The 27,849-nt window shown below is 37.4% G+C and overlaps 1 protein-coding gene across 1 annotated transcript in view; it reads left to right on the top strand.

Annotated features, from left to right (window-relative positions):
- HMCN1 (hemicentin 1) overlaps positions 1-27,849 on the top strand; it is a 410,617-nt gene that overhangs the window by 326,029 nt on the left and 56,739 nt on the right. Inside the window, exons 65-80 of the mRNA XM_079108039.1 lie at positions 525-649; positions 856-1,039; positions 1,606-1,703; positions 3,463-3,741; positions 11,088-11,284; positions 14,117-14,198; positions 15,604-15,740; positions 18,208-18,349; positions 19,363-19,507; positions 19,892-20,019; positions 20,486-20,642; positions 22,884-23,005; positions 23,182-23,346; positions 24,625-24,732; positions 25,277-25,414; positions 25,535-25,669. Coding sequence (XP_078964165.1) covers positions 525-649; positions 856-1,039; positions 1,606-1,703; positions 3,463-3,741; positions 11,088-11,284; positions 14,117-14,198; positions 15,604-15,740; positions 18,208-18,349; positions 19,363-19,507; positions 19,892-20,019; positions 20,486-20,642; positions 22,884-23,005; positions 23,182-23,346; positions 24,625-24,732; positions 25,277-25,414; positions 25,535-25,669 — 2,342 coding nt within the window. The remainder of the gene's footprint in view (positions 1-524; positions 650-855; positions 1,040-1,605; positions 1,704-3,462; positions 3,742-11,087; positions 11,285-14,116; positions 14,199-15,603; positions 15,741-18,207; positions 18,350-19,362; positions 19,508-19,891; positions 20,020-20,485; positions 20,643-22,883; positions 23,006-23,181; positions 23,347-24,624; positions 24,733-25,276; positions 25,415-25,534; positions 25,670-27,849) is intronic.

Raw genomic sequence — 27,849 nt, 5'->3', positions numbered from 1 at the left:
TGTCCAACTTCAAATAAATTGTCCTAGTCTCCTCACCCTCATTAAAGTCTTAAGTTTTCTGTAGTTAGATTTTCGGATGCATGATTTCTTTAGTTTCTCATCTACTGTAACAATCTTCAGTTTTCATAGCAGAATTTTTTGTTGTTTTCATTTCATTCAAACTTTACTTTGATAACTAAGAATATAATTTTCTAACTCTGAGAAAAAAGATGTCTCCGCCTGTGATTTGGATATGGAAGTTCACAGCCTGATTTTGTTCCCTTTTTTCTCATGAGGAGATGGGCGAATAGGAGACCTATTACTGTACGATCTTCACTGGTTGCCTGAGTCTCCATTGGTTTCTCTAAGTTTGACTTTTTTAGGCTTCCATGCGCTTCGTGAAGCGAATCTGAACCAGTCTATCCAAAGTGAAGACATGTTATGGTGGTATGTTTTTTTTAAAGAACCCTGTAATCTGGAACGAGTGTTCCAGACTGTAACCCCAGATTAACTATCTCTGTGCTTCTATTGGACCTTTTCTGTAGGGTGACCGCAAATGGCAGCATGTTAAACATTTATGGCGCTCTTACATCAGACATGGGGAAATACACTTGTGTGGCGACTAATTCTGCTGGAGAAGAAGACCGGATATTTAACTTGAATGTCTATGGTAAATATGAGATATCACCCCTTCTTAACTAATTTACCTTAAGAGGCTATTAGCAAGCTACAGGTGTCTGGGGCATTTAATTTTAAATCTAATGACACTTCCGTTGCCTTTTGGGACACCAGGCAGAAATGTGTTCGACTGTAGTTGAAGCAATTTGAACTAATGCTGCGTTCTTTCCTCTCCCAATTACTCTCTGCATCATATAGTTCCACCTAAAATTAGAGGTAATAAGGAAGAAGCAGAGAAACTGATGGCTTTGGTGGATACTTCAATAAATATTGAATGCAGAGCCACAGGAACACCCCAGCCTCAAATAAATTGGCTGAAGAATGGACTTCCTCTGCCTCTCTCCTCCCATATTCGGTTGCTGTCCGCAGGGCACGTCATCAGGTAAACCTGTTTCATTGCGTGTGACTTCCTGAGCACATAAAACAACTGTGATTGTTTCCTCATCTAAACAGTGTTTAAGAAACCTTTTCCTAAGCTTTTACTATTACTTATTTTTTCCCCTTCTAGTATGTTTTTAGTAGGGAAAGGATACAATGTATAATATTGAAATGGCTTGGATAAAAATGGGTCTTTCATAGATGACTTATTATCACATACCTATTGTCAAAAACTACTGTTTTAACTAAAATGTTATGTGTCCAGAGAGAGGAAGATGCCTATTATGATCATGTCATTGTCATGAATGCGTCATTTCCTGTTAATATGTGCTTGCAAAATATTCATTCTTCAAAATATGTTCTATTTTCAGTGACTTATTGTTACTGCATACTCACTTTTGTAGAACCAGTCATATTTGGGGGATCTGTGTTTTGTGATGGATAGGATATAGGCTTCATAAGTAACATGTCTCAATATAAATCTCCTTCTCTAATTCATTGTAAGTCATAATTATTTTACTTGTGTGTATTCAATTACATCATGAAATGTTGGGTCAAATTGTTTTTCAGGATTGTGAGAGCTCAGGTGTCTGATGTCGCCGTGTACACTTGCGTGGCCTCCAACAGAGCTGGGGTGGACAATAAGCACTACAGCCTCCAAGTGCTCGGTGTGTCACAGAATTGACCCTACCGCTTTATTCCATATCCAGTTTTCATCCACAGGCTGTCTTTAAAAATTGACTTCTTGCCAGATTTAGAGATCTGGATTTCCTCTCTCAGAAATAATTGGTGGTTCGTTCCCCAGCACCGCAAAAAAATAAAATAATTGGTGAGGGGGCTGGGGTTGTGGCTCAGTGGTAGATCACTTGCCTAGCACATGTGAGGTACTGGGTTCAATCCTCAGCACCATATTAAAATAAATAAATAAAGGTACTTTGACCATCTACAACTAAAAATAACAAAAACTTAAAAATAACTGGTGAAAAAGCATACTGCTAACTAGGGAAGATTGTTTTCTCCCAAGGGATCTATATTTATAGGACCATACTGACTATCACAGTACTCTTCTGACCTGACATGTGGCACTAAATCAAATCTAAAGTTTTTAAAATAGCATTTCAATCCAGACACAAAACCTGTCTTTCATAAAAGTCAAGACTGTTTCCTAATAATGTTAGCAGTTTAGAATATTTAAAATGAATAGATTCATGTGCATATGTGTATCTCTATATATGTGCATCCGTAAAGAGCTCAAAACCTTCCATTTCTGAAACATTCAGATTTTGTTGGTCTAAATGTTTTTAATTCTCCAGGAACATCTCAGAATGGTTAAGTAACTAATTATCATAGTTTATGTTGTAGTATATAAAACTTACTCTAGAATTTGATATCATTTTATTTATTTTGCATAAAGTAGTAGAAATGTACTATTGGAACTATTTCATACATTGTAACAAAGTAAAAAAGATGAAACCTCAGTGGCTCAGGAGACTGAGACAGGAGGATCACAAGTTCAAAGCCAGCCTTAGCAACTTAGCAAGGTCCAAGCAAGATAGCAAGACCCTGTCCCCCACCCTCCCCAAAAAAAGGCAGTGGGAGGTACTGAAGATATGACTTAAGCACCCCTGGGTTCAGTCCCCAGAACAAAAAAACAGATAAAGAGAGAAAGAGAGAGACAAACCTTAAAGTTACAAAATCACCAAAATTTAAAACACACTGATTGCATATTCTACAAGAAAACAATTTTGAAGTTTCACTGCTAATATTTGGAAGATTAATAATAGATTTATTTCAAAAACATACATGGAAAATATTTGTTTGAGATATTGATCCAGACAAGTCTGATTTATTTCCTATGCCGTTAGTCTTATCTGTTTAAGTAAATCCTGGAATTGTGTTGCCTCAAACTGGTGTTACCCTTAAATATATATTTTACATATAGTTTTGCCTCTGATCTTCTGGAATATTTAATTCTATTCTGCTTCACATTATGAGCCTATAACATCTTTTGTAGACATGAGAAGCTACAAGTTATACTAACTGTGCTAACTAGTATGTAATTTGATGTGCCTTTTAACTCCCAAGTATGTTTTTCACTATCTGTAAATTACAGAACTTGTTGAACTGAAAAGTTTGTATGGGCATAGGTCCTTCTGGATCTATCTATAGAAATTTGTAGTCATACCCCTTTTCATTGAGGGGTACCTATCCATTAAAGAATGTATTACTCTGTGTCCAACCCCCACCCCAAAAATAATAGGCTTACCTAATGGATGTTTTTGTAGTAATGTCAAACCTTTTATAAGCTATTTTAAAGCATATATTTTTACTGACCATAGAGACAGTATTTAATACCTGGTGGTTTTACTTTAGTTTATCTCAAATTACAATAAATGTATGAATTTCACCCATTCATTTTCTATGTAGTACCACCAAATATGGACAATGCCATGGGGACAGAAGAAATCACCATTGTCAAAGGCAGTTCCACCTCTATGACATGCTTTACAGATGGGACCCCGACCCCCAGTGTGTCCTGGCTCAGAGATAGCCAACCTCTGAGGCTTGATGGCCACCTGACAGTCAGCACTAAAGGGATGGTCCTCCAGCTCATCAAGGCAGAGACTGCAGATTCAGGAACCTACACCTGCATTGCCTCAAATGATGCTGGAGAAGTCAGCAAGCACTTTAACCTGAAGGTCCTAGGTAGGTAAACATTCTGATAAATACAGAATGAGTATAAGGTCAGTGGCTGTGAAGTCTCAGGAAGTAAATACAATTCTTAGAATCATTTGCTATGGAACAAAACTTCATAAAAACTTTATTCTATTTTTACTTCTACTTTGTAATTTACCTAGGATTACTCTCATCCAAAGCATGTTAAATTTCAGTTGTTGTATCTATTTGTTATCTGTTTGAAAAGATAAAAACTCCTACTCATAAAAGATTGGTTAATGAAAAAACTCTTAGAGCTAGTTAAAAATAGCTAACTTTTTAACTTTCGTGAAGAACTGAAAGCATATTTGATAATAGAATTTTGATGAGAAAGGATAATATTTATACCATTACATGTTATCTCAATCTTAAATAACCCAATATGTAGATTATAGATGGAATAATCATTTCAAATCGTCTATCTAGTTCAACATGCTTTTGTGTGCACTTCAGGTAAATATTTAGAGTATGTATTCCTATATCTTACATGCAAACAAATAGCAGGAAAAGAAGCCACATCTTTTCTTTGAAGTAAGATTTGACTTCAGAAGAGAAAGAAAGATGAATGAAATGAGTTATTTCAAAATAAGGACTTTTTGGAGTTTTGTTTTTTCACTGTGATGTAGGGGAAATGCCAGGCTCCTTACATAGCACAAAAATGTTCCGTATGGAGAACAGCAAAATGAATTTTGGTAAGAGTCTAGGTTAAGAGGGTATGGCCTATGTTTTCAGAGTGCTCAGTAATCTTTCTAGAGCACCTATTAAAATTGAATGATTTATGAAACTTTAAAGTCTGCTTCATCCCTAGTTAAACTATATGAGGCACTGTCCATCTTACTTACTGCTGTGTCCCCAGTGCTTCGCATCACATTCTGACATATCAGAGGATCCTCATGTATTTGTTGGATTGAATTGAACTAAACCAGATACTTTTGAGATGGATTAATTGGAGTTATAGCTGTAGAGGGAGAAAGAACAATACTGAATAAGCAAAGTGAGAGACCCTGGTTATAGCTAGGACTTTCAGAGAATGAAGGATCTTAGTGCAGGAAGTTCTCCAGGATATTTAGAGACAAAAGATCAAAGAAAATGTGCATCTGGGAGATGGGTATGGTTGGGTAACAACTCCCTGTACTTTACATCAGTTCACAGAATATGAGTTATAATCAATGACATCACACAATCTTGTACTTCATTACTCACATTTTAAGTATTAACTATCAGATATACATTTTATGTCAGGCATGTTTCTATTCATTGTTGAACAAATAATTATGAATTCCTACTATGTGATATACTATGTGTCAGGTATTTGAATGCATTATAGATTAAAAAATATGAGATCTTAGCTCTCAAATTGCTGTGCCTCGAGGAACACAGACCCTGAACAAGTAGTTACTTTTGAGTGGGATGAAGATACATACCATTACGCAGGATGGTGAGTTCCAGATTAGATCTCAAGGGTAAATCTGAGCCCTGAAAGGTGGGACCATAGAAGTGAGTGGAGAGTTAGAGATCTTTACCTACATTTTTCACCTAGAGGTGACAGAATGTGAGCTGTCAGTCTGGGCTCATGTAAACTGAACGTGAAAGGAAGAGACAAGACTGGAAATGTATACTGGCAGTGGCCAAACTCTGAAGGACCTTGAGAACATTTTATGAGGTTCAGACCTCATGAAAAACAAGAAGAATCTTAAGGAATATGTTGCAGCCAGATTTCATTTCCAAAAGCTCCCTCTGGTGACAGTGAACAATGAATCGAAGGCCTCAAAATGCAGGGCTTGGACAGTGAAGAGAGAGAATTTTCCTCTTGGACTTCAGAAATTCATAAGCAGAATCAGAGATTAGCTAGTCTCTGGATGAAGCAAGTGAGAAGAAAAATGAGTATGATATTGTTGGAGTAGTGAACAACAAATAGCCTTCCAGTTGAAGAGTTTATAAGGATAATGCTTTCTTAAAACAGATTTTAAAATTGGCTCAGTAGAAATATGAGAAGTTTCATCATTTCAGCATCTATTGAAAATTAATTCCATTCAACTCCAAAAAGCTCTTCATGTGAAGCAGTGCTTCTGCTCAGAGTGCAAACGTCCTTACTTGTTCTCAACTTAATTCTGTGCACGTGGTGGGAGTTGTCATGGTATATTAGCAATTCTGAAAATGTCCAGTGTGACTAGAACACTGAAAACAATAGAGAGCATCATACAAACCCAAGCCAGGGAGGTTTGACAGGGTCTAGGCCACAGTGGGCTTTGTTGACCACATTAAGAACTTTGGCTTATCCTATAGCAAGGAGGATCATTGAAATTCTACCAAATGGAAAACATGAGTAGATCTGTAGCTTGAAGAGAGCACTCTATCTGCAAAATAGAAATCTCTTTGGAGCACAGCAAGAGTAGATTCCGAGAGACCAATGTATTATCAGGAATTGTGTTTGGCTCTGAGAGTCTAAATATAATAGCTTGATGTCCTTCGGGGGTTCAGACCCTGGGAAACACATTCAGGATCCTGGCAAGTGAAAGAAGATGCAAGGCACAGTCGGGAGAGTAGATGTGTTTTATTCAGGGATGGCAGCAGCCCTTGAGTCTTTCTATAAGCCTTTTTTATGTGCAAGCCAAACAAAGAAGGTGTAATGCCATGGGTTCTACGAGTAAGCTCATGTTCACAAGCAGATGTTTATGACCTTAAGTACATATGCTGAATCAGGATGTTTATGACCTTAAGTACATATGCTGAATCAGGATGTCCATGACCTTAAGTACATATGCTGAATCAGGATGTTTATGACCTTAAGTACATATGCTGAATCAGGATGTTTATGACCTTAAGTACATATGCTGAATCAGGATGTCCATGACCTTAAGTACATATGCTGAATCAGGATGTCCATGACCTTAAGTACATATGCTGAATCAGGATGTTTATGACCTTGACTACATACTGAAAACATAGCTGGCCAGAAGTCGCAGTGAGGAAGCCTAACTAAAGCCATCTTGGGCCTCCCCTAACTTGAACAAAGGACTTTTGCTTTTCTCAATGAGTGAGGTGTCAAAAGTAGGTAGTTGTTATATGGTGCAGCAGTTCAGATATCTGCAGTTCTTTTGGCCTTCGCAGCTTGATCAGTCAATAATCATGCAGTGCCTGCTCACCCCCACATAACTCAGTACCACTCTTAGATACAACAATAACAGCAGGAAAAACAGGAAAGGCCTATCTCTAAAGAGCTGCCTCTTTACAGATTTACTGTGTAGGCACCTATTACCAGGAAGAAAGAGCTATCAGTTCAAGTAGACAGTGTCATAGCTCAGATTGAAGTGATAGAAGTAAAAGAAAAAGATATATTTTGGGAATAATTGCAGACAGAGATATTAGGATTTGAATATGGATTTGGACATAGGGGACTGATGAAGAAGAAGGTGTCAAGGGTGACTCTTAGTTCTGGGTTATGTGACTAAATGATTGGTAGATTCATCACACAGATGCAGGGAATGCTGGAAAACAACCTGGTTTTGAGGAGTAAGACCACAGCATCAATCCGAATACATGTTGAGTTTAAAGTGCTTTTTGACTATTCTGATAGAGATGTTTAATTGATTAGCTCATTTATGAATCTGGAGTTCAAATTAGAGATCTCAGCTATAAATTCTGGAGTCTTCCACAGGTGGACAAGATGTTAGTCAGGTTTTTATCCCTATGACTAAAATACCTAATAAGAACAGCTTAGAGGAGGAAAAGTTTATTTTGGCTCACAGTGTCAGAGTGCAGTCCACAGCTGGCCGGCTCCATTGCTCTGGGCCCAAGATGAAGCAGAACATCACAGTAAGGGTGTGGTGGAGAGGCACTGCTCCACTCCTGGCAGCCGAGAGAGCGAGAGCAAGAGAGAGAGAGACAGAGAGAGAGAGAGAGAGAGAGAGAGAGAGAGAGAGAGAGAGTAGGGAAGGGACCATAGTTAGATGAACCCTTCCACGTCACATCCCAGTGGCCACCTCCTCCAGCCACTCTCTGCCTGCCCACAGTTGGCACCCACTTAGTCCATTCAAACTAAGATGTACTGCTTAGGTTATAGCTGTCATAATCTAATCATCTCGACTTTGACTATTCCTGCATTCACACAGGATCTTTGCGGGGGACACCTCATATCCAAACAATAATAGGCACCTTCTACTCTGCCCCAAGTACAAGACATACAGTCCACACGTAAAGTAAAAATAGTCACGATCACTTAACACATATAAAATCTGTAGACCGGTTTAAACCAGTTGGGATCATGTTGCTGTTACTGTTGATGCTATTTTAAATTATAAACTTTTGAGGAGAAGGCCATGCCTAATTAATATTTGTGTCCACAGTGACTGGCATGCAGTTAATAATCAATAAGTAAAAAAGAACAAAAAAATGGCTATAGTAAAATGGAGAATCAGCTAAAGGGCCTTTGAGTGGTACAAACAACACGCTAGGGAAATCAAAGTGGGTAGACATTTTACAGTTAGTGGAGAGAATCAAGAAAAAACTTGTGGTTTTTTCAAATGAATTTAATGACATTCATGAACCTTGATAGAACTTCAGCATGCTCAGTTAGCGGGTGGAACTATGAGGAGAAAGAAAGGATGGGGCTTATTGAAGGAGAGAAGTACCCTGATTTGAAGTCTAAGTCACAAATAAGTATATTAAAAGTAGATAATATTATAAATACAAATTAAAACCATGTTGTGGTGGAAACTTTAGAAGCCATGATGAGGTGTCTTATTGGATTCTGTAAGCAACATGGAACCATTAAAATCTTGTAATCTTAGATCAGTCATAAGCTGCATTTTAGCAAATATATCTTGATAGCAGTAGATAATATACAAAGAAGTATAAAAAGAATCGTGTGGGGCAGTGATTAAGAAATACTGACAATATGTAGAAGAACAGATTCAAGAAAAGAACAGATTCCAGAAAAGAAAAAGAAGACTAACAGAAATGTTTAGGAAGCATATTTTAATGACAACACCAACAACTTTACTAGAGATTGTAGTAGTGATAATTAAGAAAAAGGCCTTAAATTGGAAAATGAAACACATACAGAAGCACAAAAGAAATATGTAGTTTATCTCACCGAATCCTAACTGTCCTATTAGGTAAATAAGTTGCTATCCCTCTTTTGGAGACTTGCCATGGACAATGACTTTAGATCTGTGCTGTGACTCACTCTTTGAAACTATGTGCCTGATTTATAACAAAAGCAAATAAACTAACAAAAACCCCCAGCTAACTTTTGGAGCTGTCCAACAGCTACTTGGGATGTTCTGTGAAATAGTAAGCTAAAATCTTGAACTGTGAAGGTTTCATTGAACACTGGAATATCCGTTGTAAGGGGACCCTGGTTTTCTGTTGTCGTTCTTATTAGTTATACATGACAGTAGAATGTATTTTGACATGTTATACATATATGGAGTACGACTTCCCATTCTTCTGATCGATCATGATGTGTAATCACATTGGTCGTGTATTCTATATGTGAACCTAGGGAAGTAACGTCCGATTCATTCTACTATCCTTCCTATAGGGAAGCCTGTTTTTTTTTTTTTTTAATTTAACAGTTTTATTTATAATTGTTATAAAGTTGAGCTACTGAAACTTGTCCACTGAAACATTCTGACTTGTATCAATGTTTTACATCCCTGTATTTATATTAAAAATTCACACACAAATGAAAATGGAAAAATGGCCAATACCTGATTTCTGTCCCCTATTTTTCCACTCGCCGTCATATACTTAGGTACCTTTTTGTTTGATTGATTTTCTTTTTTTTTTTACAGGCTGTATTTTGATTCATTGTACACAAATGGGGTACAACTTTTCGTTTCTATGGTTGTACACAATGTAGATTCACACCATTCGAGTAATCATACATGAATATAGGATAATAATGTCTGTCTCAGGCCACTCTTTTCTTCCCCTACCCCCTCCCACCCCATTTCCCTCTTCATAATCCAAAGTACCTCCATTCTTCTCTTACCCACCCACCACTGCCCCCCCACACTATGTATCATCATCCACTTATCAGAGAAAACATTGTTTTTTGGGGATTAGCTTATTTCACTTAGCTTGATATTCTCCAACTCCATCCATTTACCAGCAAATAGATTTTATTCTTCCTTATAACTGAGTAGTTTTCCATTGTGTATATATACCACAGTTTCTTTATCCATTCATCTGTTGAAGGGCACCTAGGTTGGTTCCACAATCTAGCTATTGTGAATTGAGCTGCTATAAACATTGATGTGGCTGCTTTACTGCTGTATGCTGATTGTAAGTCCTTTGTGTATAAACCAAAGGGTGAGATAGCTGGATTGAATGGTGGGTCCATTCCAAGTTTTCTGAGGAATCTCCACATTGCTTTCCAGAGTGGCTGCCCCAATTTGCCACTCCACCAGCAATGTAAAAGTGTGTCTTTTTCCCCACATCCATACCATCACTTAAGCCTGTTTTAAAGGAACTAAACTTAGGGATAATTGGCTTAAGGAACTGTAATGTGTTCCCCCAGTGTTTGGGTTCTTTAACCTTCTCTCGAAGAAGGTAAATTTAGAAGTATAAGTAACAAAAGAGATTGTTACTCCTGCCCAGACACAACAAATGTGTTTTGTGCAGAAATCATCCTCTCCAAATACAGCCATTTTCTTTATCCTCTAAGTCATTATTTCCTCTCAAAATTCTACATGGGAAGCACAATAGCAAAATTGCATAACATTCACCTGTTACTTTTGTAGAAACAGTGTTTAAAAGGTACAAAAGCACATTAATAGGTTTAAGTACCTCTCCAAAAAAGAAATACAAAATGGGTTTAGTTTTTATCATTTTTATTGTTTTTTATTGGTTCTTTTTACTTAAACATAACATTAGGATTCATTTTGACATAATTATAAAAGCATGGGATGTAATTTGCTCAAATTCCATCCCCAGCATTTCCCCCTTCCCTCTCCTCATTCCTCTCCATCTACTCTATTGACCATTTGCTATTTAAATGTTTTTTAATGGTTTAGTTTTTATTGTTTTCAAATCTTTACAATGAAGTAAGATTGGCCCCATTAACAGATTTCAGCAGTTTCTCTATAACTACCTTGTAATGAGCTACTGTTTCCTTCATGATTTCTCATGAGTTTGATCCATCCCTTTTATAATACTGCCAGTGAGAAAGGGTACTGACATCTAGGAATGATCATTTCAGTTTCTGTGTCCTAATCAATTCATATTATATGAACATCAATTTGAGTCAGATTTTGAAGTTTTTCTAATCAGCAGTAGTTTATCAAATAGCAGGGGGGAGTTCGTTATTGTTTTTGATTCTCTTTAAATAGAGCCACCTCACATTAATGGATCTGAAAAACCTGGGGAGATATCAGTAATTGTTAATAATCCACTTGAACTTGCCTGCATTGCTTCTGGAATCCCTGCCCCTAAAATTTCCTGGATGAAAGATGGTCGGCCCCTTCCACAGATGGATCAGGTGCAAATTCTGGGAGGGGGAACAGCTCTTCAGATCTCTAGTGCTCAGGTAAGCATCAAAGTTCATAGAGTTGTATTTATCCTAGGTTAAACTTCTCACTTGATAACATATAGGAATTGTTGAATAAATTATGTCTTTACATCTGAATACATCAGAGATCACTGAATTGCTTCTCTGATAGACATGATTGGGTAGACATGACTTGAAGCAAGACAAGAAGTGTCTAAAAGTAAACTCTAAAGAAAACAAGATACAAAAAAGAAAGAAAAAGAAAACAAGATACCTTCTTGTTAGCTTTTGTGTGTTTTCACAGTTCTGTTAGTATATTTCCTGAAGCTCTTAATTTTTGCCATATCACTCTTTACATAACCAGCAGAAAGTAATCCAGTATGCATACACGTGAGGCTTCAAAAGGGTTTTTTTGCTCTTCAGAATGGACCAGCGAATATGGAAGGCTGAAGAGAAACATTTTTTTTCAAACAATGATCAATTCAATAAAATTGTCTGGTTCTTTTGGTTTAAAGGAAATTCATCTGAAATGTGAATATATTTGAGAGAAATATGCCGGGTATATCTTACAACAATCTTCTTTGCTAATAATGCGGACCTTATGTAACAAAGATCTTTATCTCTTTCCTAATGCCCTGATTAGTAAACTGGAGATAAAAATAATAACACTGAACTCATACTCCAGGGATTTAGAAAAACATTTTAACATGATATGCTCAGACTGGTGCCGTAGACTGGTGGTCAATGGGAAAAGAAACGAGAAAAGGACGGGAGAAAAGCAGAGTCGCTACTCCTCCTGATGTTTCCATAATCATCTGCTGTTGAATGTAGAATGGCAAGTTATTTAATTGTATTTTGTTTGTGTTTTTACTGGACAAAGAGGAAGGAAAGGAAGCTGGGAGGTGCGTTATCTAAGTTATCCGTGGTGTCAGGGCTCTGTTCAGCCCTGGACTCTGTATCGTAGCCATCACGCGCCTGACAACTGAGGCAACGTCTTCAGCCCCATTCTACGAACCCAGAATGGGGCACAGAGAGGTTAAATGCTTGCCTGCCAAGTACTCACTGTTTCCTGGTGATGGAGCTGAACTCAGTCCTGGGTAGGATGCAAAAGCCAAACCAGTGCATCTCAGCACAGTACCTTCCTAGCATCATGGAGCACACGCCTTCCATTGCATTTTCTTCTCTCCATTCACACGTGGCAGTAACTCAGAGGGAAAAAAATTAGTTTAAACTTCCAAACCACTTACTGAATCAAACCCTTAAAATTTTTTCCCTCTAATGGAAGTTAAACTGCATACAATACAATTAGATATGAAACCATAAAAGAACCATAAAAAATGGTGTTGAAGAGGAAAGTTAAACATGTTCAAGTCCCAAGACTGATCTTGCTGCCTCTGCTCCTTTGTGTTTTCATAGCATTTTGTGCATACCTCTGTTATAACAATGTGTATTTTACTTTGCTGCCTTTTTTAGTGTCTTTGTCTGCAACATAGTTATGCCCAGTACGTAATGGAAGCTTTGTGAATTCCAAATTGTGTGAGACAAGTTTCCTAAATCATTGTCCATGAAGCACAGGTCTCTGATGTAACTCCAAGGGGAGGAGGGGCCAATCTATGACCAGAATTGTATGCTGCATTTTCCTCTCCTTTGTGAGGCATAATGCATGTCAATAACTCTGCAAAATCTTACTCTGAAAACACCTGCCTAACTTTTTAAAACTCCCTATTGGACAGAACACATCTTAGGAACTGTAACTGCAACTAATGACTGTGGGTATCCAGAAGGGACTGAGTTGTCAGGAATTATTTTCTGGAGGAGGCAGAATTTAAGAGGAGTCACTAATGAAGGCTCAGGATTGGCCAAGTCAAGACAAGTGAAGGGAATAACATCATTGGGGTGAACAGTTAGTAGGGAAGAATTACTTTTAAAGGATTTAAAGACATGATGAAAGATTCCAAACTTTTTCTCCAGGAAATGCAACATCAGTTTTTAATTCTTAATCAAAGGATTATGTGAGAGTTGTTCTTCTAAAATGTCTTTAAGTATTTTTTCCAAACATCCTAGTCTTAAATTTTTTCTAAGGAGTTTTTGTAGACTGTGAGAAAGTTTCCTGTAACCTATGGCATCCGCTTTGAATATAAGAACTTTTAAAATCCAAGTGTCCTAGGAATGTTCAAGCAGCAAAATAAATGATTCCATGACTTTCCTAATTTCCCAAAGTACATTCTTTACAGTAGTATCATCTGTTTTCTAGTGTATTCTTCACATGTGTGTTGTGTATACAATGTCAAGCATATGAATCAAGACTAACTTGCAGTGGAAACCATGTGTGAGAATTTTTAAAGAAATGGTTGTGGTTTTAGTCAAATAATAATAGATTCTGCTGTCAATCTGACCCTGTATGTAACCACATAATATTGCCATTTTGTTTCATCATATATATCAAAGGTAGAGTCAAGATGTGACTTTAATGTGTTTGATTTTAATAACCTCATATTTTATTGATCTGATGATTGAATAAACATACTTTTCTTCAATAAGACTGCAGTTGAATTTTTCAGTCTGCAGTGTAAGCCAGTGAATATTTATTTCTTCAAGAACCATATGGTTCTAGGTCTTTCATATGCCTTTCTTTCCTGATATTTTTAAGTCAAATAATAAAATCCATTAAAAAGTAGGTTTGCATATAATGAAGACACAAAACTGTGCTTGGTATCAGAATGCTGATTGTGTTAGTTTGTTTTAATTCTTGTGCTTTCTTAACTGTGTTTTTCTTTGTTTGGTGATTGTCACATTCATTCTAGTTTATATTTTTCTCATCACCAAAGCCACATGTGAACATTCTGTAATTTGCTTACTTGGGTTTTGTAGGTGGAGGATACTGGAAGATATACCTGTCTGGCATCAAGTCCTGCAGGAGATGCTGATAAAGAATATTTAGTGAGAGTGCATGGTAAATTTGGCATAAAAAAGTCCATGTTTTATCAAATACATTAATTAATGTAATTAATTAGAAGCCAGACTTTATAGAATGTAGGTCAACCCTATAGCATAGAAGAAAATGTTTATAAATGAAGGAATACACATTTTGCAAACCTGATTCTTTTATTTGAATGATCAAGTGCTCTTTGGGGGTAATTCAATGAAGTTTTGAATTATTTGTCTTGCTCCTGCATAAATAATTCATATCATTGATTTAAAGTAATAGAATATAAATTATAATAATGTAAAATAATAATAATCCATAACCTCACCATGCAAAGATACAATGTTCTTGCTACTAAATGTTTTGTTACAAAATATAATCTGAACCAGGTGTGGTGGTGGGGAGGCTGGGACAGGAGGACAGCCAGGTATTCCAGGCCAGGGGGGCAACATAGCAAGACCCAGTCTCTTTAAAGACAAATGTGATCATACAGAATATAATATTTGCGTGGCTTTTTGTGTCAATTAATTGTATAATTCACATGCTCCTATGTTAATAAATACAGCATCATTTTTAGTGATTGCAGAGTGTCCTATTTTATATCCTACTTTTAAGTATTTAGGCAGTTTCTCTATTTTCATCAATATTGACAACAATCTCAGCCCATTCCTTTTATTTTTGAGAAATTTCTGTTAAGTACACTTGCTTGGTTACACACACACACACACACACACACACACACACTTATACACACATGCTTTCATATACATGCACGTGTGCTTTTAAGGATTTTGAAATGCTTTACCTAATTACTTCCTAGAATATCCATGTCGATTAACCTCTCTCCAAACTACTTTACATCAAAATTGAAAATTACTCTCCATGAAGCAGATTGTTTGAAACTAAACAGAAGGCCTTTGTTTAATTTAATAGCCTAAATGAAGTACATACTGTCTTGGATTTACATTTCCTCTCCCATCTCCACACACAAATGAGACCTGCCATTAATTAACATTTAAATTCTATACAGAAGTCTCAGATACATATTTCTGTATATCAAGAAAAGTATATACATTTTTATATATTGTGATGGGAAGTTCCTGATTTGGTAATTTTAAATCTAATGTTCCAAGAAAATGTAGGGATCCCTTTGTGCTTCAGTTTCTTTGCCTGTCACATGGTAACAATAATGTGATTATATTAGTTATTCTATTTATGAAATTATTGTAAGAATTTTATTGCTCTATCTATGTGAAAGTGTTACATAAGGTTTAAAAAATTCCATTGTTAATTATCTGCACTATAAAAGAGTAATGTTTTAAGTTTATGCCTCATTTCATATAGCAAAACTAACATTTATTGAACACTAATATGTTAGATCATTTTACATCTCATTTCTTGAAAGCCTTTGATGTGTTGTTCCTCTACCCAGTACCTCCTAATATTGCTGGAACTGACGAGCCCCAGGATTTCACCGTGTTACGGAATAGACAAGTGACACTGGAATGCAAATCAGATGCAGTGCCCCCACCCATCATTACGTGGCTCAAAAATGGAGAGCAGTTACAGGCAAGTCTTTTGCTAAACTCCACAGAGTCATTCAAAAGCTGTGGAGCCTTTACTAGATAGTCCAAACCAAATCACATCTCTACCAAGTACTCAACATTGCTGAGGCAGGCACAGGCTCCTTCTTAGTCTTTGCTTAATAATTGGTTACCGATTAAAAGACAGATCGTTAGATTCATGACACTCTGGAAACTCACCTGTGCATGTATCTCCTGGAACCTGTGGATTAACGTCTGATTTGAAACTCTCATCTATTAGTTTACTTGAGAGGGAAGAAACCATCAAGAGTCTCAAAAGAACGAATCTATCCTGCCAAGTCTCTAGGGTGAAGCTGTTGCTGAATTTTCCTGATCTAAACCTGAACCTCAGGAGTGACGCCAAAGATCTATACCCCTAGGTCTCTATCCCTAGTTACTTACCCTTTTTTCTTCTTTTTCATTGTTCTTACTCTTCCTGTCAGCATAACCTATTGTTTTACATTGTGTTGCTAGCAATTAATTATAAAATGAGATTACATTCCCCCAAATCTAATGCATAATGACTTTCGCCACCACCAAACCACTTGCAGAACTTGAGTTCTGATGGTTATTTATATGCTCCAGTCATGATGCATGTCACTTACCCCAGCCGTTCTTATTTATTGTGTGCCTACTATAATGCTAGGCACTAAAATTGCCACTGGGAGAAGTGTTGACCCTCAAAGAGCTCACAGACTGTCTGAAAAGACAGAGGTACATTGAAGATTTTGGAGTGGATACTACTGATAAATTATATGCTGGAGGGATGCAAAGCATTTAGTAGAAGCAAGAGAGGAAAAACATATAACCCAGGCTGAAGAGTAAGGAACAGAACAGGTGGCCTCTTAGAAACGGGCAGTTCAGTTTTCAAGAACAGATATGTACTGGGGGAGAAGGGAGATCTCAGTCATATGCAATGGCACATCCAAAGTCCCTACAAGAAAAGGAGTGAATGCTTCTGTTCCGGGCACTGCAGCTGAAGTAAACCTTTATAAAATCTGATGGTTCTCCATAGTTTTAAGGGTTGAAAATGACCCAGCTTAACTCACAAGGCCCTTCATGCTCTGACGTGGCCTCTATAGTCCTATCTCCCATGTGTGCATTTCACCCCAGACCATTGGAAGTTACGTGCAATAGCCAGTGAGTGATAATGATGGAGAAGTCCACCCTGATTCCGGATAGAACCAAGTGATGTCAGTACTGGGAAAGAGTGAGCCCACCAGTGAGAAAAAAATGATGAGTTCAGCTGTAGTCGTTTGGGGTTGGATTTCCTTATCTACTCTCCAAGGAAATTTCCAAAATCATTAAAAATGCGAATTCATAGTTTAACCAAAAAATATTTGATTCAGTAACCCATATTTCCTTTAAAAAAAAAAAAAAAAAACTTTGACGTGGTAGTCCTCTTGGTATAACCTGTCGGTGAAGTCCTGTTTGGGTGAAGTCGAATTGTGAAATGAGAATAAAGCCTTCGACAGTACTGACAATTATGAGGTGAGCAAAGGAAGAAGAGGAATGAATGGGTCTGAGAGGGGGACTCAGTGAGCCAGGGCTAAAAGCAGGAAGCACTGCTGTACCAAAGAGGAAGCATTAAGAGAGGGCATATAATGTCCAAGTTATGTTGTGTCTGTTGGCTTTGGCAACACAGAGGTGCTAACGATCTGGACAGTGGTTCTACAAGAGAGGGACTGAAGTAGGAAGCAAGTGACAGTTATCTGAAGAGTCAGTGGAGGGAAAGGAAAGTAAAAACAAGGATAGACTATTTTTTAAAATAGTTTTAGTTGCAGGTGGACAGAATAACTATTTATTTATTTTTTTAATCTGGTGCTGAGGATCGAACCCAGTGTCTCACACATGCCAGGCAAGCACTCTACCACTGAGCCACAACCCCAGCCCTACACTCTTCTTTAAATGGAGATTTGTACATATTTATGTGATGAAAGAAAGAGATTGAAGAGAGAGAGAGAACTTTATAGAAGTCTTCAAATACATAATGAAGCATGTGTGTCCTTTCTCTGAATCTCAACTCCGCTTGCTTTATCTTAGATTCAGGGAGGGATGTCCCCACATAGTAAAACTGTCACCAAGTGTAAGTCATCCTCAGAACTAGTGATTCCATTGGTGGGGGGGGGGGGGGGGGGGAAGGCACAGCTTATTTTCCTCAACACTTCCAACAAAAGTCCTGTGGAGGGCTCTGAGAGACTCGACTGAGTCACCTACCCATCCTTGAATGGATCATGTGGCCAGGGGGATGGAGCCATGAACCCCTACCCTTGACTTTACTGTACTCGTTGACATCTCTCCCAGGGTATTTTTTATCCTATACTAGTAGTAGGGAAGTCAAACAAAACATGTGGGCAGACAGCAACTCTGCAATTCACTCTAGTTACTTTTGAAGCAACACCTCACTCTCTTTTCCTGACATCTTAATGGTGAATTTTACTTGCTGAATCCAGGCAACACCTCGAGTGCGAATCCTATCTGGAGGGAGATACTTGCAAATTAACAATGCAGACCTAGGTGACACAGCCAATTATACCTGTGTTGCCAGCAACATAGCGGGAAAGACCACGAGAGAATTTATTCTCACTGTGAATGGTAAGAGAAATTATTCACTCTCTCACAATTTAAAAATTTAACCTCAGGCATTTCAAAGAGATGATTTCTTTTCATGAGCATACTAGATGAATCCTTGTGGTTATTTATTTTGAAAAAGACAACATGTAGTACTTTTGGATTAAGGCTATATTGCAAATTAACTGAGTTTCAGGAAAACATAATTAGACATACATTGGTCCATCTTAGAAGATAATGTGTATGTATCCAGTTGTTATTAGCAGAGCCAGATGTTTCACGTCATTCAAGTCAGAGCCGTTGAGAATGTCAATACACTAAATCTCTGGATGACAAATGGCTCATCGTTGTGTTCACTGTTATTGATGGTGGATTGAGAGTATACTATATATGTGCATAGAACTGTAATTTCCTTAAATACTGCCTTAGTACTGTAATTTTCTTCAATATGATGTCTAAATAGTGAAACTTGCCAAAAATTTACGTAGATAACTTAGGCTTTTCCCCAAAAAAGTCCCATTGGACTTTTAATATACGGATTTTACAGGCTATCTGGTGACCCACACAAGTAATACCTCTAAGGCTAAAATTAAAAATTCAGAATATCTATTCCCCCAAGAACTCAATGATTAATAAAAATGCATGTTCTGAGACTTGCATGATTAACCACAGATGTGTTTTTCATTAAAATAGCCCACTTTCTGTTCTTCATTTAAAGTGAAGTTGTTCCAGTGTTTAACATTCTCAAATCGTTACTTGGCCAAAGAGAAATAAAAAATATCATCTTTAATTTGCATCAGACAAGGACAGAAAGCCAGAATTTTTCATACTGCATATCAGGGATTTAAAAATCCTCCTCCCCATCTATTCTTTATGTTTAAACAGAGTATCTGGAGCAAGACTTCAGGAATCAAGCCTCAGTTCGACCTGTACTGACCCTGATTAGTGTTAACTCAAGGCTCATTTTATATTACATCTCAGACTCTTAGGATGTTCTTCCGTTCAACTGAATCTTCTCATGTGTCTCTCTCGTTCAGTCCCTCCAAACATCAAGGGTGGCCCTCAGAGTCTCGTCGTTCTCTTAAATAAGTCCACTGTTCTGGAATGCTCTGCTGAAGGTGTGCCAATCCCCAGGATAACATGGAGAAAGGACGGAACCATTCTAGCTGGGAATCATGCAAGGTAACAGCTCTTCCTTGGAAAGGAAGAGTTCTGTAAGAACTGAAATATAAATCTTTAAATCTTCTTCTAATACATATTTTGATCTTGTTATGTTCATTATTAGTCTTTTTGTCCTAATAACAAGAATTAAAATGTAGTATTTTCCAATTCCTAAGGCTCATGTCTACCTCAGGACTACAGTCCATTCACACACACAAACCCATCTACTGTGCATCACTGGGATGTATTCTTTTCTTCCACCAAGGGTATTATAAATATACGTCATCTGAAACAGAAAAAGAAGACTAACAATGGATTTCACTGTTGTTAAAATTGTCCTCCATCAAAATGTAAATAATCAAAAAAAGCTGAATCAGGAGACCTCAATGATGTTCTTTCTTATAGATACTCCATATTGGAAAATGGATTCCTTCATATTCAATCAGCACAGGTCACTGACACTGGGCGATATTTGTGTATGGCCACCAATGCTGCTGGAACAGACCGTAGGCGCATAGATTTACAGGTCCATGGTAAATATGTGTTGATAAACAACATCTAGGCTTTGGGTCAAATGCATTTTGCTAACCTGTGCTGTTGAGCTCATGAAGACCTTGACATCAAAACCTATTTATGCAAATCACATTGTATTATGAACGGTCAAGGTGCGTGTTTTCCCCTCACCGTGGTTAATGTCATCACAACGCTACTTAAATCCTTGCTTAGAGCCTTGCTGGGGTTGTGGCTCCGTGGTAGAGCTCTTGCCTGCCATGTGTGAGGCACTGGGTTCGATTCTGAGCACCACATATAAATAAATGAATAAAATAAAGGTCTAGCAACATCCAAAAAAATTTTTTTAAAAAATAACTTGTTTGTTCAAGAGGCTTGTCTGTTCCTAACTGTGAGGCAAGTTACTAATGACTGATTTGAGTTCAGCGGAACTGAATGGCGTACTACTTGTTGAAAGTGTCTTCCTCTTACTTGGTGACATTGTTTTAGTTCCTCCGTCCATTGCTCCGGGCCCTACCAACATAACTGTAACGGTCAATGTCCAAGTTACTCTTGCCTGTGAGGCTACTGGAATACCAAAACCATCAATCAATTGGAGGAAAAATGGACACCTTCTTAATGTGGACCAAAATCAGAATTCATACAGGTAAGGATAATTTATTTTTCATGTATTTTTATATTTAATGGACACATGGTCATTGTACATATTTATGGGGTAAAATGCAACATTTCAATACATACATATAATGGGTGATACTCGGATCAGGGTAATTGGCATATCTATCACCTCAGACATACATAATTTCTTTGTATTGAGAACATTCAAAATCTTCTCTCCCAGCTATTTTGAAATATTCAATTAAGTGTCATCAGCCATATTCCTCCAATCAAACTGCACATCTGTATCCATTAAACCTCCTCCCTGCACCTGCGTCCCTGACTCCTTCCCGGGCTCTGGTAACCACTAATTTATTCTCTACTTCTATATCAACTTTTTTATCTTCCACAAATATGTGAGAACATGCAGGATTTGTCTTCCTGTGCCTGACTTCTCTCACTGAACATCTGTGGTAAAAGCAGTTTAATTGAATAATCCTACCTGCCATATAGAAACATAATTTTTTTAAAAGAACTAACATTTTAACTCTATCAAAGCATATAAAGTTTGAAGAAATAGCTAGTATGTAGAAAATCTTTTTCCTTAATATGGAATTAATTTTACAACTGAAAATCTTTTTCTGAATTATGGGTGCAACTATGCTATACACAAACCCTGTGGGTGACCATCAGCAAGGTCTGTAGGATTAGATTTTTATCCCACATTATTCATTTATCACCTTTTGAAATTTTATAAAGACAAAGGATATAAACACTATTTAATATGAAAGGAAAAATACTCCATAAAAGTAAATGGGAGCTGTAGTTGTAGAATAAAAATCAAAGTTTATACCTTGAAATACAATGTAGATATTTGGCAGCTTGAGTGGAGAGGAAAAACAGCATTTTCTCCAATGTCGTGCATTTCTCCAGCTTTCCTGATGTAGCTCATAATATGACCATATGTGTTTTTAAAGGCTAAACTTTAAATCACTGGGAATCTCTGACGTCTTAGGTGAGTGTCATTTCCTTTATCTAAGTCGAGCTAATCCTGTCAAAGGTTTTGCTATAATGTTAGAAATATATGTGCTCGTAGATCTCCTTGACAAAAGTCATTTCTGATTTACAGGGAAATAGGAAACCAGGAGTGCTTCCACTGAAATTCTATCATCTGTTTCTCACATTCTAATTTTAGGCAGGGGACTTTAAGTGTCCATCATGTGGAAAATGGATTAAGCACATCAAATGTTTCCATTAAACCAAATCATTATATTCTATCAGTAGACAGTTTGAAATATGAAAATGGTCACTTTACTTTAGCCAGGTATACTAGCGCTCACCAGTAGTCCCAGTGACTTGGGAGGCTGAGGCAGAAGGATCACAAATTCAGTGCCGGCCTCAAGCAACTTAGTGAGGCCCTAAGAAATTTAGCAAGACTTTGTCTCAAAATAAAAAATAAAAAGGCTGGGATGTGACTCAGTGGTTACTTGCTCCTGGGTTCATTCTGCAGTACCAAGAAAGACAGAGGAAGAGGGAGGGGGAAAGGGAGAGGAGGAAGGAAGAAAAGAAGGGAGGGAGGGAGGGGGAAGAAAATTGCCACATTAGATTTATTTTCAATTGTAAACTATATGGGTATTTAGTAAACCTCCTAAACATTTGATATGATCCAGATTGTTTAAGTGTTGAGGTTAAGAAAAAGGCTACTGAGATATTACATGTACAGACACATACTGTATGGGAACTTTGTGTGTGTGAGCACACATACACATCCTCTGTATGTATTGTACACATCCAAGAGAGGCATCACATGTAAGGAGACATGTGAAGTAAGGAAAGGAATGAGACAGACCTGTAGCTACCCATTTGGTACTAGAAATAACAAAGCTACAAAGCTGTTGTGCAATTTAGAAACAATTCACATAAAGTATTTCACATTGGGCCAGGAATATGTTCAATGCTCAGTAAATAGTGATTTCCATTGATGTGCTCATTACATTCTATTTCTCCTAGGAGAGCAAGGTCAATCATGATATATGAATTCAAAAAATCCAAAATTCCCTCTTCAGACAAGCCTTCCAGCCACTGCTTCCCATCAATATCAAGTTTGAGGGTCCTTGCCATATAAATTTAATCTTCAGTACACACAGTGACCACCCAAGAAATAGTGCTCATTTAAACAGGAAGGAGAGTTGCATGTCCTTCCATTCACAACACAGAACCATGGTGAACCCACTGGAAAATTGTGTAGGAATGATGTACAGGCACTCATGCTTTCAAATGTCTTTTCTAGGCTGCTCTCTTCAGGTTCACTAGTAATCCTTTCCCCTTCTGTGGACGACTCTTCAACCTACCAGTGCACTGTGACAAATGATGCTGGGATGGACCAGAGGACCGTGGATCTCACTGTCCAAGGTAGAACTGGCCTAGCGAAGGAGTGGGAAGTTACTATGATGGTTTCCCTTCCTTGTTCCGCTCCTTCCCAAGAGGGCTTTCTTTTCCACTCACCTAGGGTATAGATAAATAGGCTTTGGGAGTGTGTAAGAGCTGGAACCATGTGGTTTTCTTTCTTTCTGTTGTTATTGTTCTAGTTCCACCCTCCATAGCTGATGAGCCTACAGAATTCCTGATAACCAGACAGGCCCCAGCAGTGATCACCTGCACTGCTTCTGGCGTTCCTCTTCCCTCGATTCACTGGACCAAAAATGGTATAAGACTGCTTCCCAGGGGAGAGGGCTATCGAATTCTGTCCTCAGGTAAGACCAAGCTCAGTGATTTCACATCTCTCAACTGGATTCATTATTAATGGGGGGCCTTCCCTGGCCTTTTGTTGCTCCAGAATAAAAAAATTAAATCTGCCTGCATTGCTAAACTGATGCATCTGGAAAAATACAGTCCAATTAGAAAGGGGAGCTAGGGAAAAGAAGAGGAAAAAGGAGTCCAGAAAAAAAAAAAATGAATTGATCTGAATGAAATAAGCTAGTATATTTATGCATGTATGCTAAACCTGAGAGTTAGCCAATTCTTCTCCTTACTTGTGAGTTATGTTTGTTTAAAAAACATTTAGTCCCTAGGACAGGCTATATACTCTTAAGTTCCAGAGACTAAAAATTAGGGCTCTTGCTTTTAAGATTTTTATGATTCAAGACAAGAAAGTTTGGATGCTATAGTTGACTCTTTTTTCATAGTGGTGGTAAGAGTGGCATCTCAGGATACAACTTTGCTTTAAAGGAAAAATATTTTGACTGTCTCAGAAACCTATATTCATGGGTAACAATTCAAATCATAAAATATAAGCTAGCTACCCTCTAACATAATCATCAAGTATTATGCTAAGAGAACAGTTTAGAACTTTCTGGAAATGTGAAACAGTTACCATAAACCCAGCCAATCCATTCCTAGATGTCTACTCCAGAGATGTGAAAACATTTGTCTGCACAAAGACTTGTATGCCGATGGTCATACAGCATCATTCACAGTAGTCAAAAACACAATGTCCATCAACTAGTGGATGGATAAATAAAATGTGATATGCCATATCTGGCAGGGAAAGTTAACAAAATATTGATGTAGCCTACTACAAATGAACCTCAAAAACTTCATGCTCTCAGTAAAGGCAGGCATATAATTCCACTTACATGATGTATTCAGAAAAGACCAATCTGTAAAGGCAGGAAAGGGATTCTTAATGGTCTAGGGTTGGGGTTGAAGCAGGGAGTGACTGTAAATAAACATCAGGATTCATTTTGTGGGGATGGAAATGTTCTAAAGTTACATTTGATAGTTATACAACTATAAATATAATAAAAAATCATCAAATTGTACATTTAAATTAGTGATTTTTATGTTATGTAAAGTATGCCTCAATAAAACTATTAATAATAATTTTAAAAGAACTGTACTGAACACTTCAGGGGGCATTTGAATATATGAATATAAGCCCAGCACCACTATGCAAGGTGTGTATGGGGGAGACATTTTATTGAACTAGAAAAACAAAGATGCACTATACATTAAAACTTTTTCCTATTTAGGAGCAATTGAAATATTTTCCTCCCAATTAAATCATGCGGGAAGATATACTTGTGTTGCTAGGAATGCAGCTGGTTCTGCTCACCGACACGTGACCCTTCGTGTCCAAGGTAGGAAAGGTTATTTACTCACTAAAAGCTTGCTGTGTGGGCTCAGTGGGGGAACTCTTGCTAGCATGTGCAAAGCCCCCGTTCTGATCCCCAGCACCAAAAAGAAAAAAGTCTTGCTGGGTTTGAGGGTCTATTTGTCTATATGTTTGCTTTGTGATGTTTAAGTCATGTTAATTCTTGAAAGATGGTACTATGTAGAACTATAAACCACAGCAATATCTTGGTATGTGAAAGTCTGAAAGATATTTTTCAATAGATTAAAAAAGACATACAGATAAAAAAAATGACATGAACAACCCCAAATTATTTTCTTCCTGGACTTGTGTAATTTGTTTCTGCTTCTAGTCTTCAAATGGAGTTCTAATGCAAACTGTATCATAGCTAGCTTGACTCAAAGAATGTAATGTGACCAATCTTTACTTTTCTCTTATTCAAACAAATCAATACTTAGGAATGAGAGATTTGGGTATACTTCAGCTTATCACCATGGTAGACGTTTTTGCCACTGACTAGTGCTATTCGTTTTGTTGATTGGTTTTTTAAGAGTCTCCAATCATTCAGCCCCAGCCAAGTGAACTAGATGTCATTCTAAACAACCCCATTTTGCTACCATGTGAAGCAACAGGGACGCCTACTCCTTTCATTACTTGGCAGAAGGAAGGCATCAATGTGATTACTGCAGGTACTACCACTGTTTCTATCATGAAAATCTCAGCATGTTCAGTGTTCTGTAATTCAGAAGTGAGTACAGTTTTTTTAAATGAAATTTTGTCTCACTTTTCTTTTGTTAACCATGATATAGGCAAAAGTCATGCAGTTCTTCCTAGTGGTAGCCTGCAGATCTCCAGAGCTGTTCGAGAGGATGCTGGCACATACATGTGTGTGGCTCAGAACCCAGCTGGCACAGCCTTGGGGAAAATCAAGTTAAATGTCCAAGGTACCTGACTAGTGCATCTGTCTTCAAAGATATTTGTGGCAACATATACTAAATATCATTATTTCTAAACCAGTGCCTTTCACCCATTCTTGGTTTGCATGATCCTGGTTTTTTTTTCACTTTATCCTATTTGATTTCCTCTTACCTTTATGAAGAAGAAAGTTTAAAGTTCTTAATTTTTTTCACATGGTTTGTATAAGAAAACTAAGGTGCTCATTGTAATTTTAACTTGCATCAAACTTCACTGGGTACAGAAGTCACTTCTTTAACTATGATTTTGCTTTCCATAATTTTGGTTGCCTACAGTCAACCATGGTCTGAAAATGTTAAGTGGAAATTTCTGGAAATGAATAATCCATAAGTTTTATTATACTTCCTTCCAAGTAGTATGATAAAATCTCACCTGTAACTTGAATTGCCTCTGTCCAGCATCCCAATGTGATGCACACTACCCAAGTAGTAGTCACTTAGCAGTTGTCTTCAGTTACCAGTCATCTGTCATAATATCACAGTGCTTGTGTTCAAGAAACCTTTATTTTATTTAATAAGGGCCGGAAAGAACAACAGTAGTGATATCGGCTATTCAGATATGCCAGAGAGAGCCATAAAATGCCACCTTTATGTGAAATATTAAAGAGCAGGAAAATATTTTGAGATCACATTCATATAACTTTTATTATAGTATATTATTTTAACTGTCCTATTTTATTACTAGTTACTGTAAATCCCTTCCTAATTTAGGAATTGAACTTTATCATAGGTATGTGTGTATGGGAAAAGCATGATGTGTGGACTTTAGTACCATTCTTGGTTTCAGGTATGGATTGAGGGGCAACTATACTGTATTTCATTGTAGCATATATTTGCATGGTTTTAAAACTATTTTTTCTACACTACTACCTTGGCTATGCTATGAAACACTGAATTTTAAAATAGATTTTTTTAAAAAAAACTGCTGTTAAACTAACTTGATGGAAAAATTATTCAAAAGACAAAGCAGGGTTTTTTTCATATTTAACTGATATTTTCTTGATATAATTTATTTATCTTGCATGCACTCTTTTTGTGAATATGAAGTGATTTGGAATGAGCTTTCAAGGTACCAAATTTGAATTAGTAGATTTTGAATTTTCTTGTAGCACAACTTTCTTATAGTGAATTAGTGAATAGAGTCAAGCTTACTTTCCTGCAGATTGTAAATTCAATTTCTTTGTATTTGTCAAAGTTTATTCAGTCTCAATAACTGGAAACACATTAAGCATTACAGGCATGTTCTTTCTCTTCTGGTGTTTATATTTTAATGGAGAAGAAAAATAATATACTACTAAAGTGAAATAATGATGTTTTTAGATTAGGGTTTACAAGGCTTCTTTGGGGCATGGACATGGGGAACATTTAAGCTGACGAGTGAGTGGTGAGCTAGGATGAGCCAGGGCAGATTGACAGTGTCCATGGGACAGAAGGCAGATGTGCAGTGAGCCCAAGACAGGGCAGATGGATAAAAGAAAGCATGCCATGTGGCCAGACAGTGGTGCACAAGAGGAAGGCAGGCAAAAGATGAAGATCAGCCAAGCAAGAGGGCCAGTGCATGCAGAGTGGGATGGACCCAAGGGAAGTTAGGTTTCAGTCTGTGCAGTGGGAAGTCTTAGAGAGCTTCAGCCAGGATTCTGACTTGGTTTTGGAAAGACCTGCTGCTGCTATGGAGATGACAGTTTAGAAAACGGACAAGACCGGAGCTAGAAGAATGGATACATTTGTCAAGGTAAGGTATTATATGAGGTCTAGGAGAGGGAGCAAGGATGTCTTGCAGGAATGATGGGAAAAGTAATGGATTTAAGCTTGAGTTGGAGGTATAATGGTCAGGATTGCTGATAAATTAATTGAAAGTTAGCAAAAGGGAAGAATTAATGATATTTCTTGGGGTTCAGGGTTGAGCTCGGGAGTAGATGATAGTGCCACAAGGGAATGCAAAGGGAAGAACTGGTTTTGGAAGAAAGAAATGGTGGTTTCTGTCTAATCATGTTAAACATAGGAAACTATTTAAAATCCTAGTGGAGCTATCAGCTAGAGAGTTGAGTATGTATATGTATTGGAGCTCAGGGGCCATTTATGGTGTAAAATAAATATTTGGAATTAGTGTTAAATCCAGGAGACTGGATGAGATCACCTAGGAAAAGAGA

The sequence above is a fragment of the Sciurus vulgaris genome (assembly GCF_902686455.1).
Source record: "Sciurus vulgaris genome assembly, chromosome: 12".
NCBI classification, from domain to species: domain Eukaryota; kingdom Metazoa; phylum Chordata; class Mammalia; order Rodentia; family Sciuridae; genus Sciurus; species Sciurus vulgaris.
This window is presented reverse-complemented; position numbering and strand designations above follow the sequence as displayed.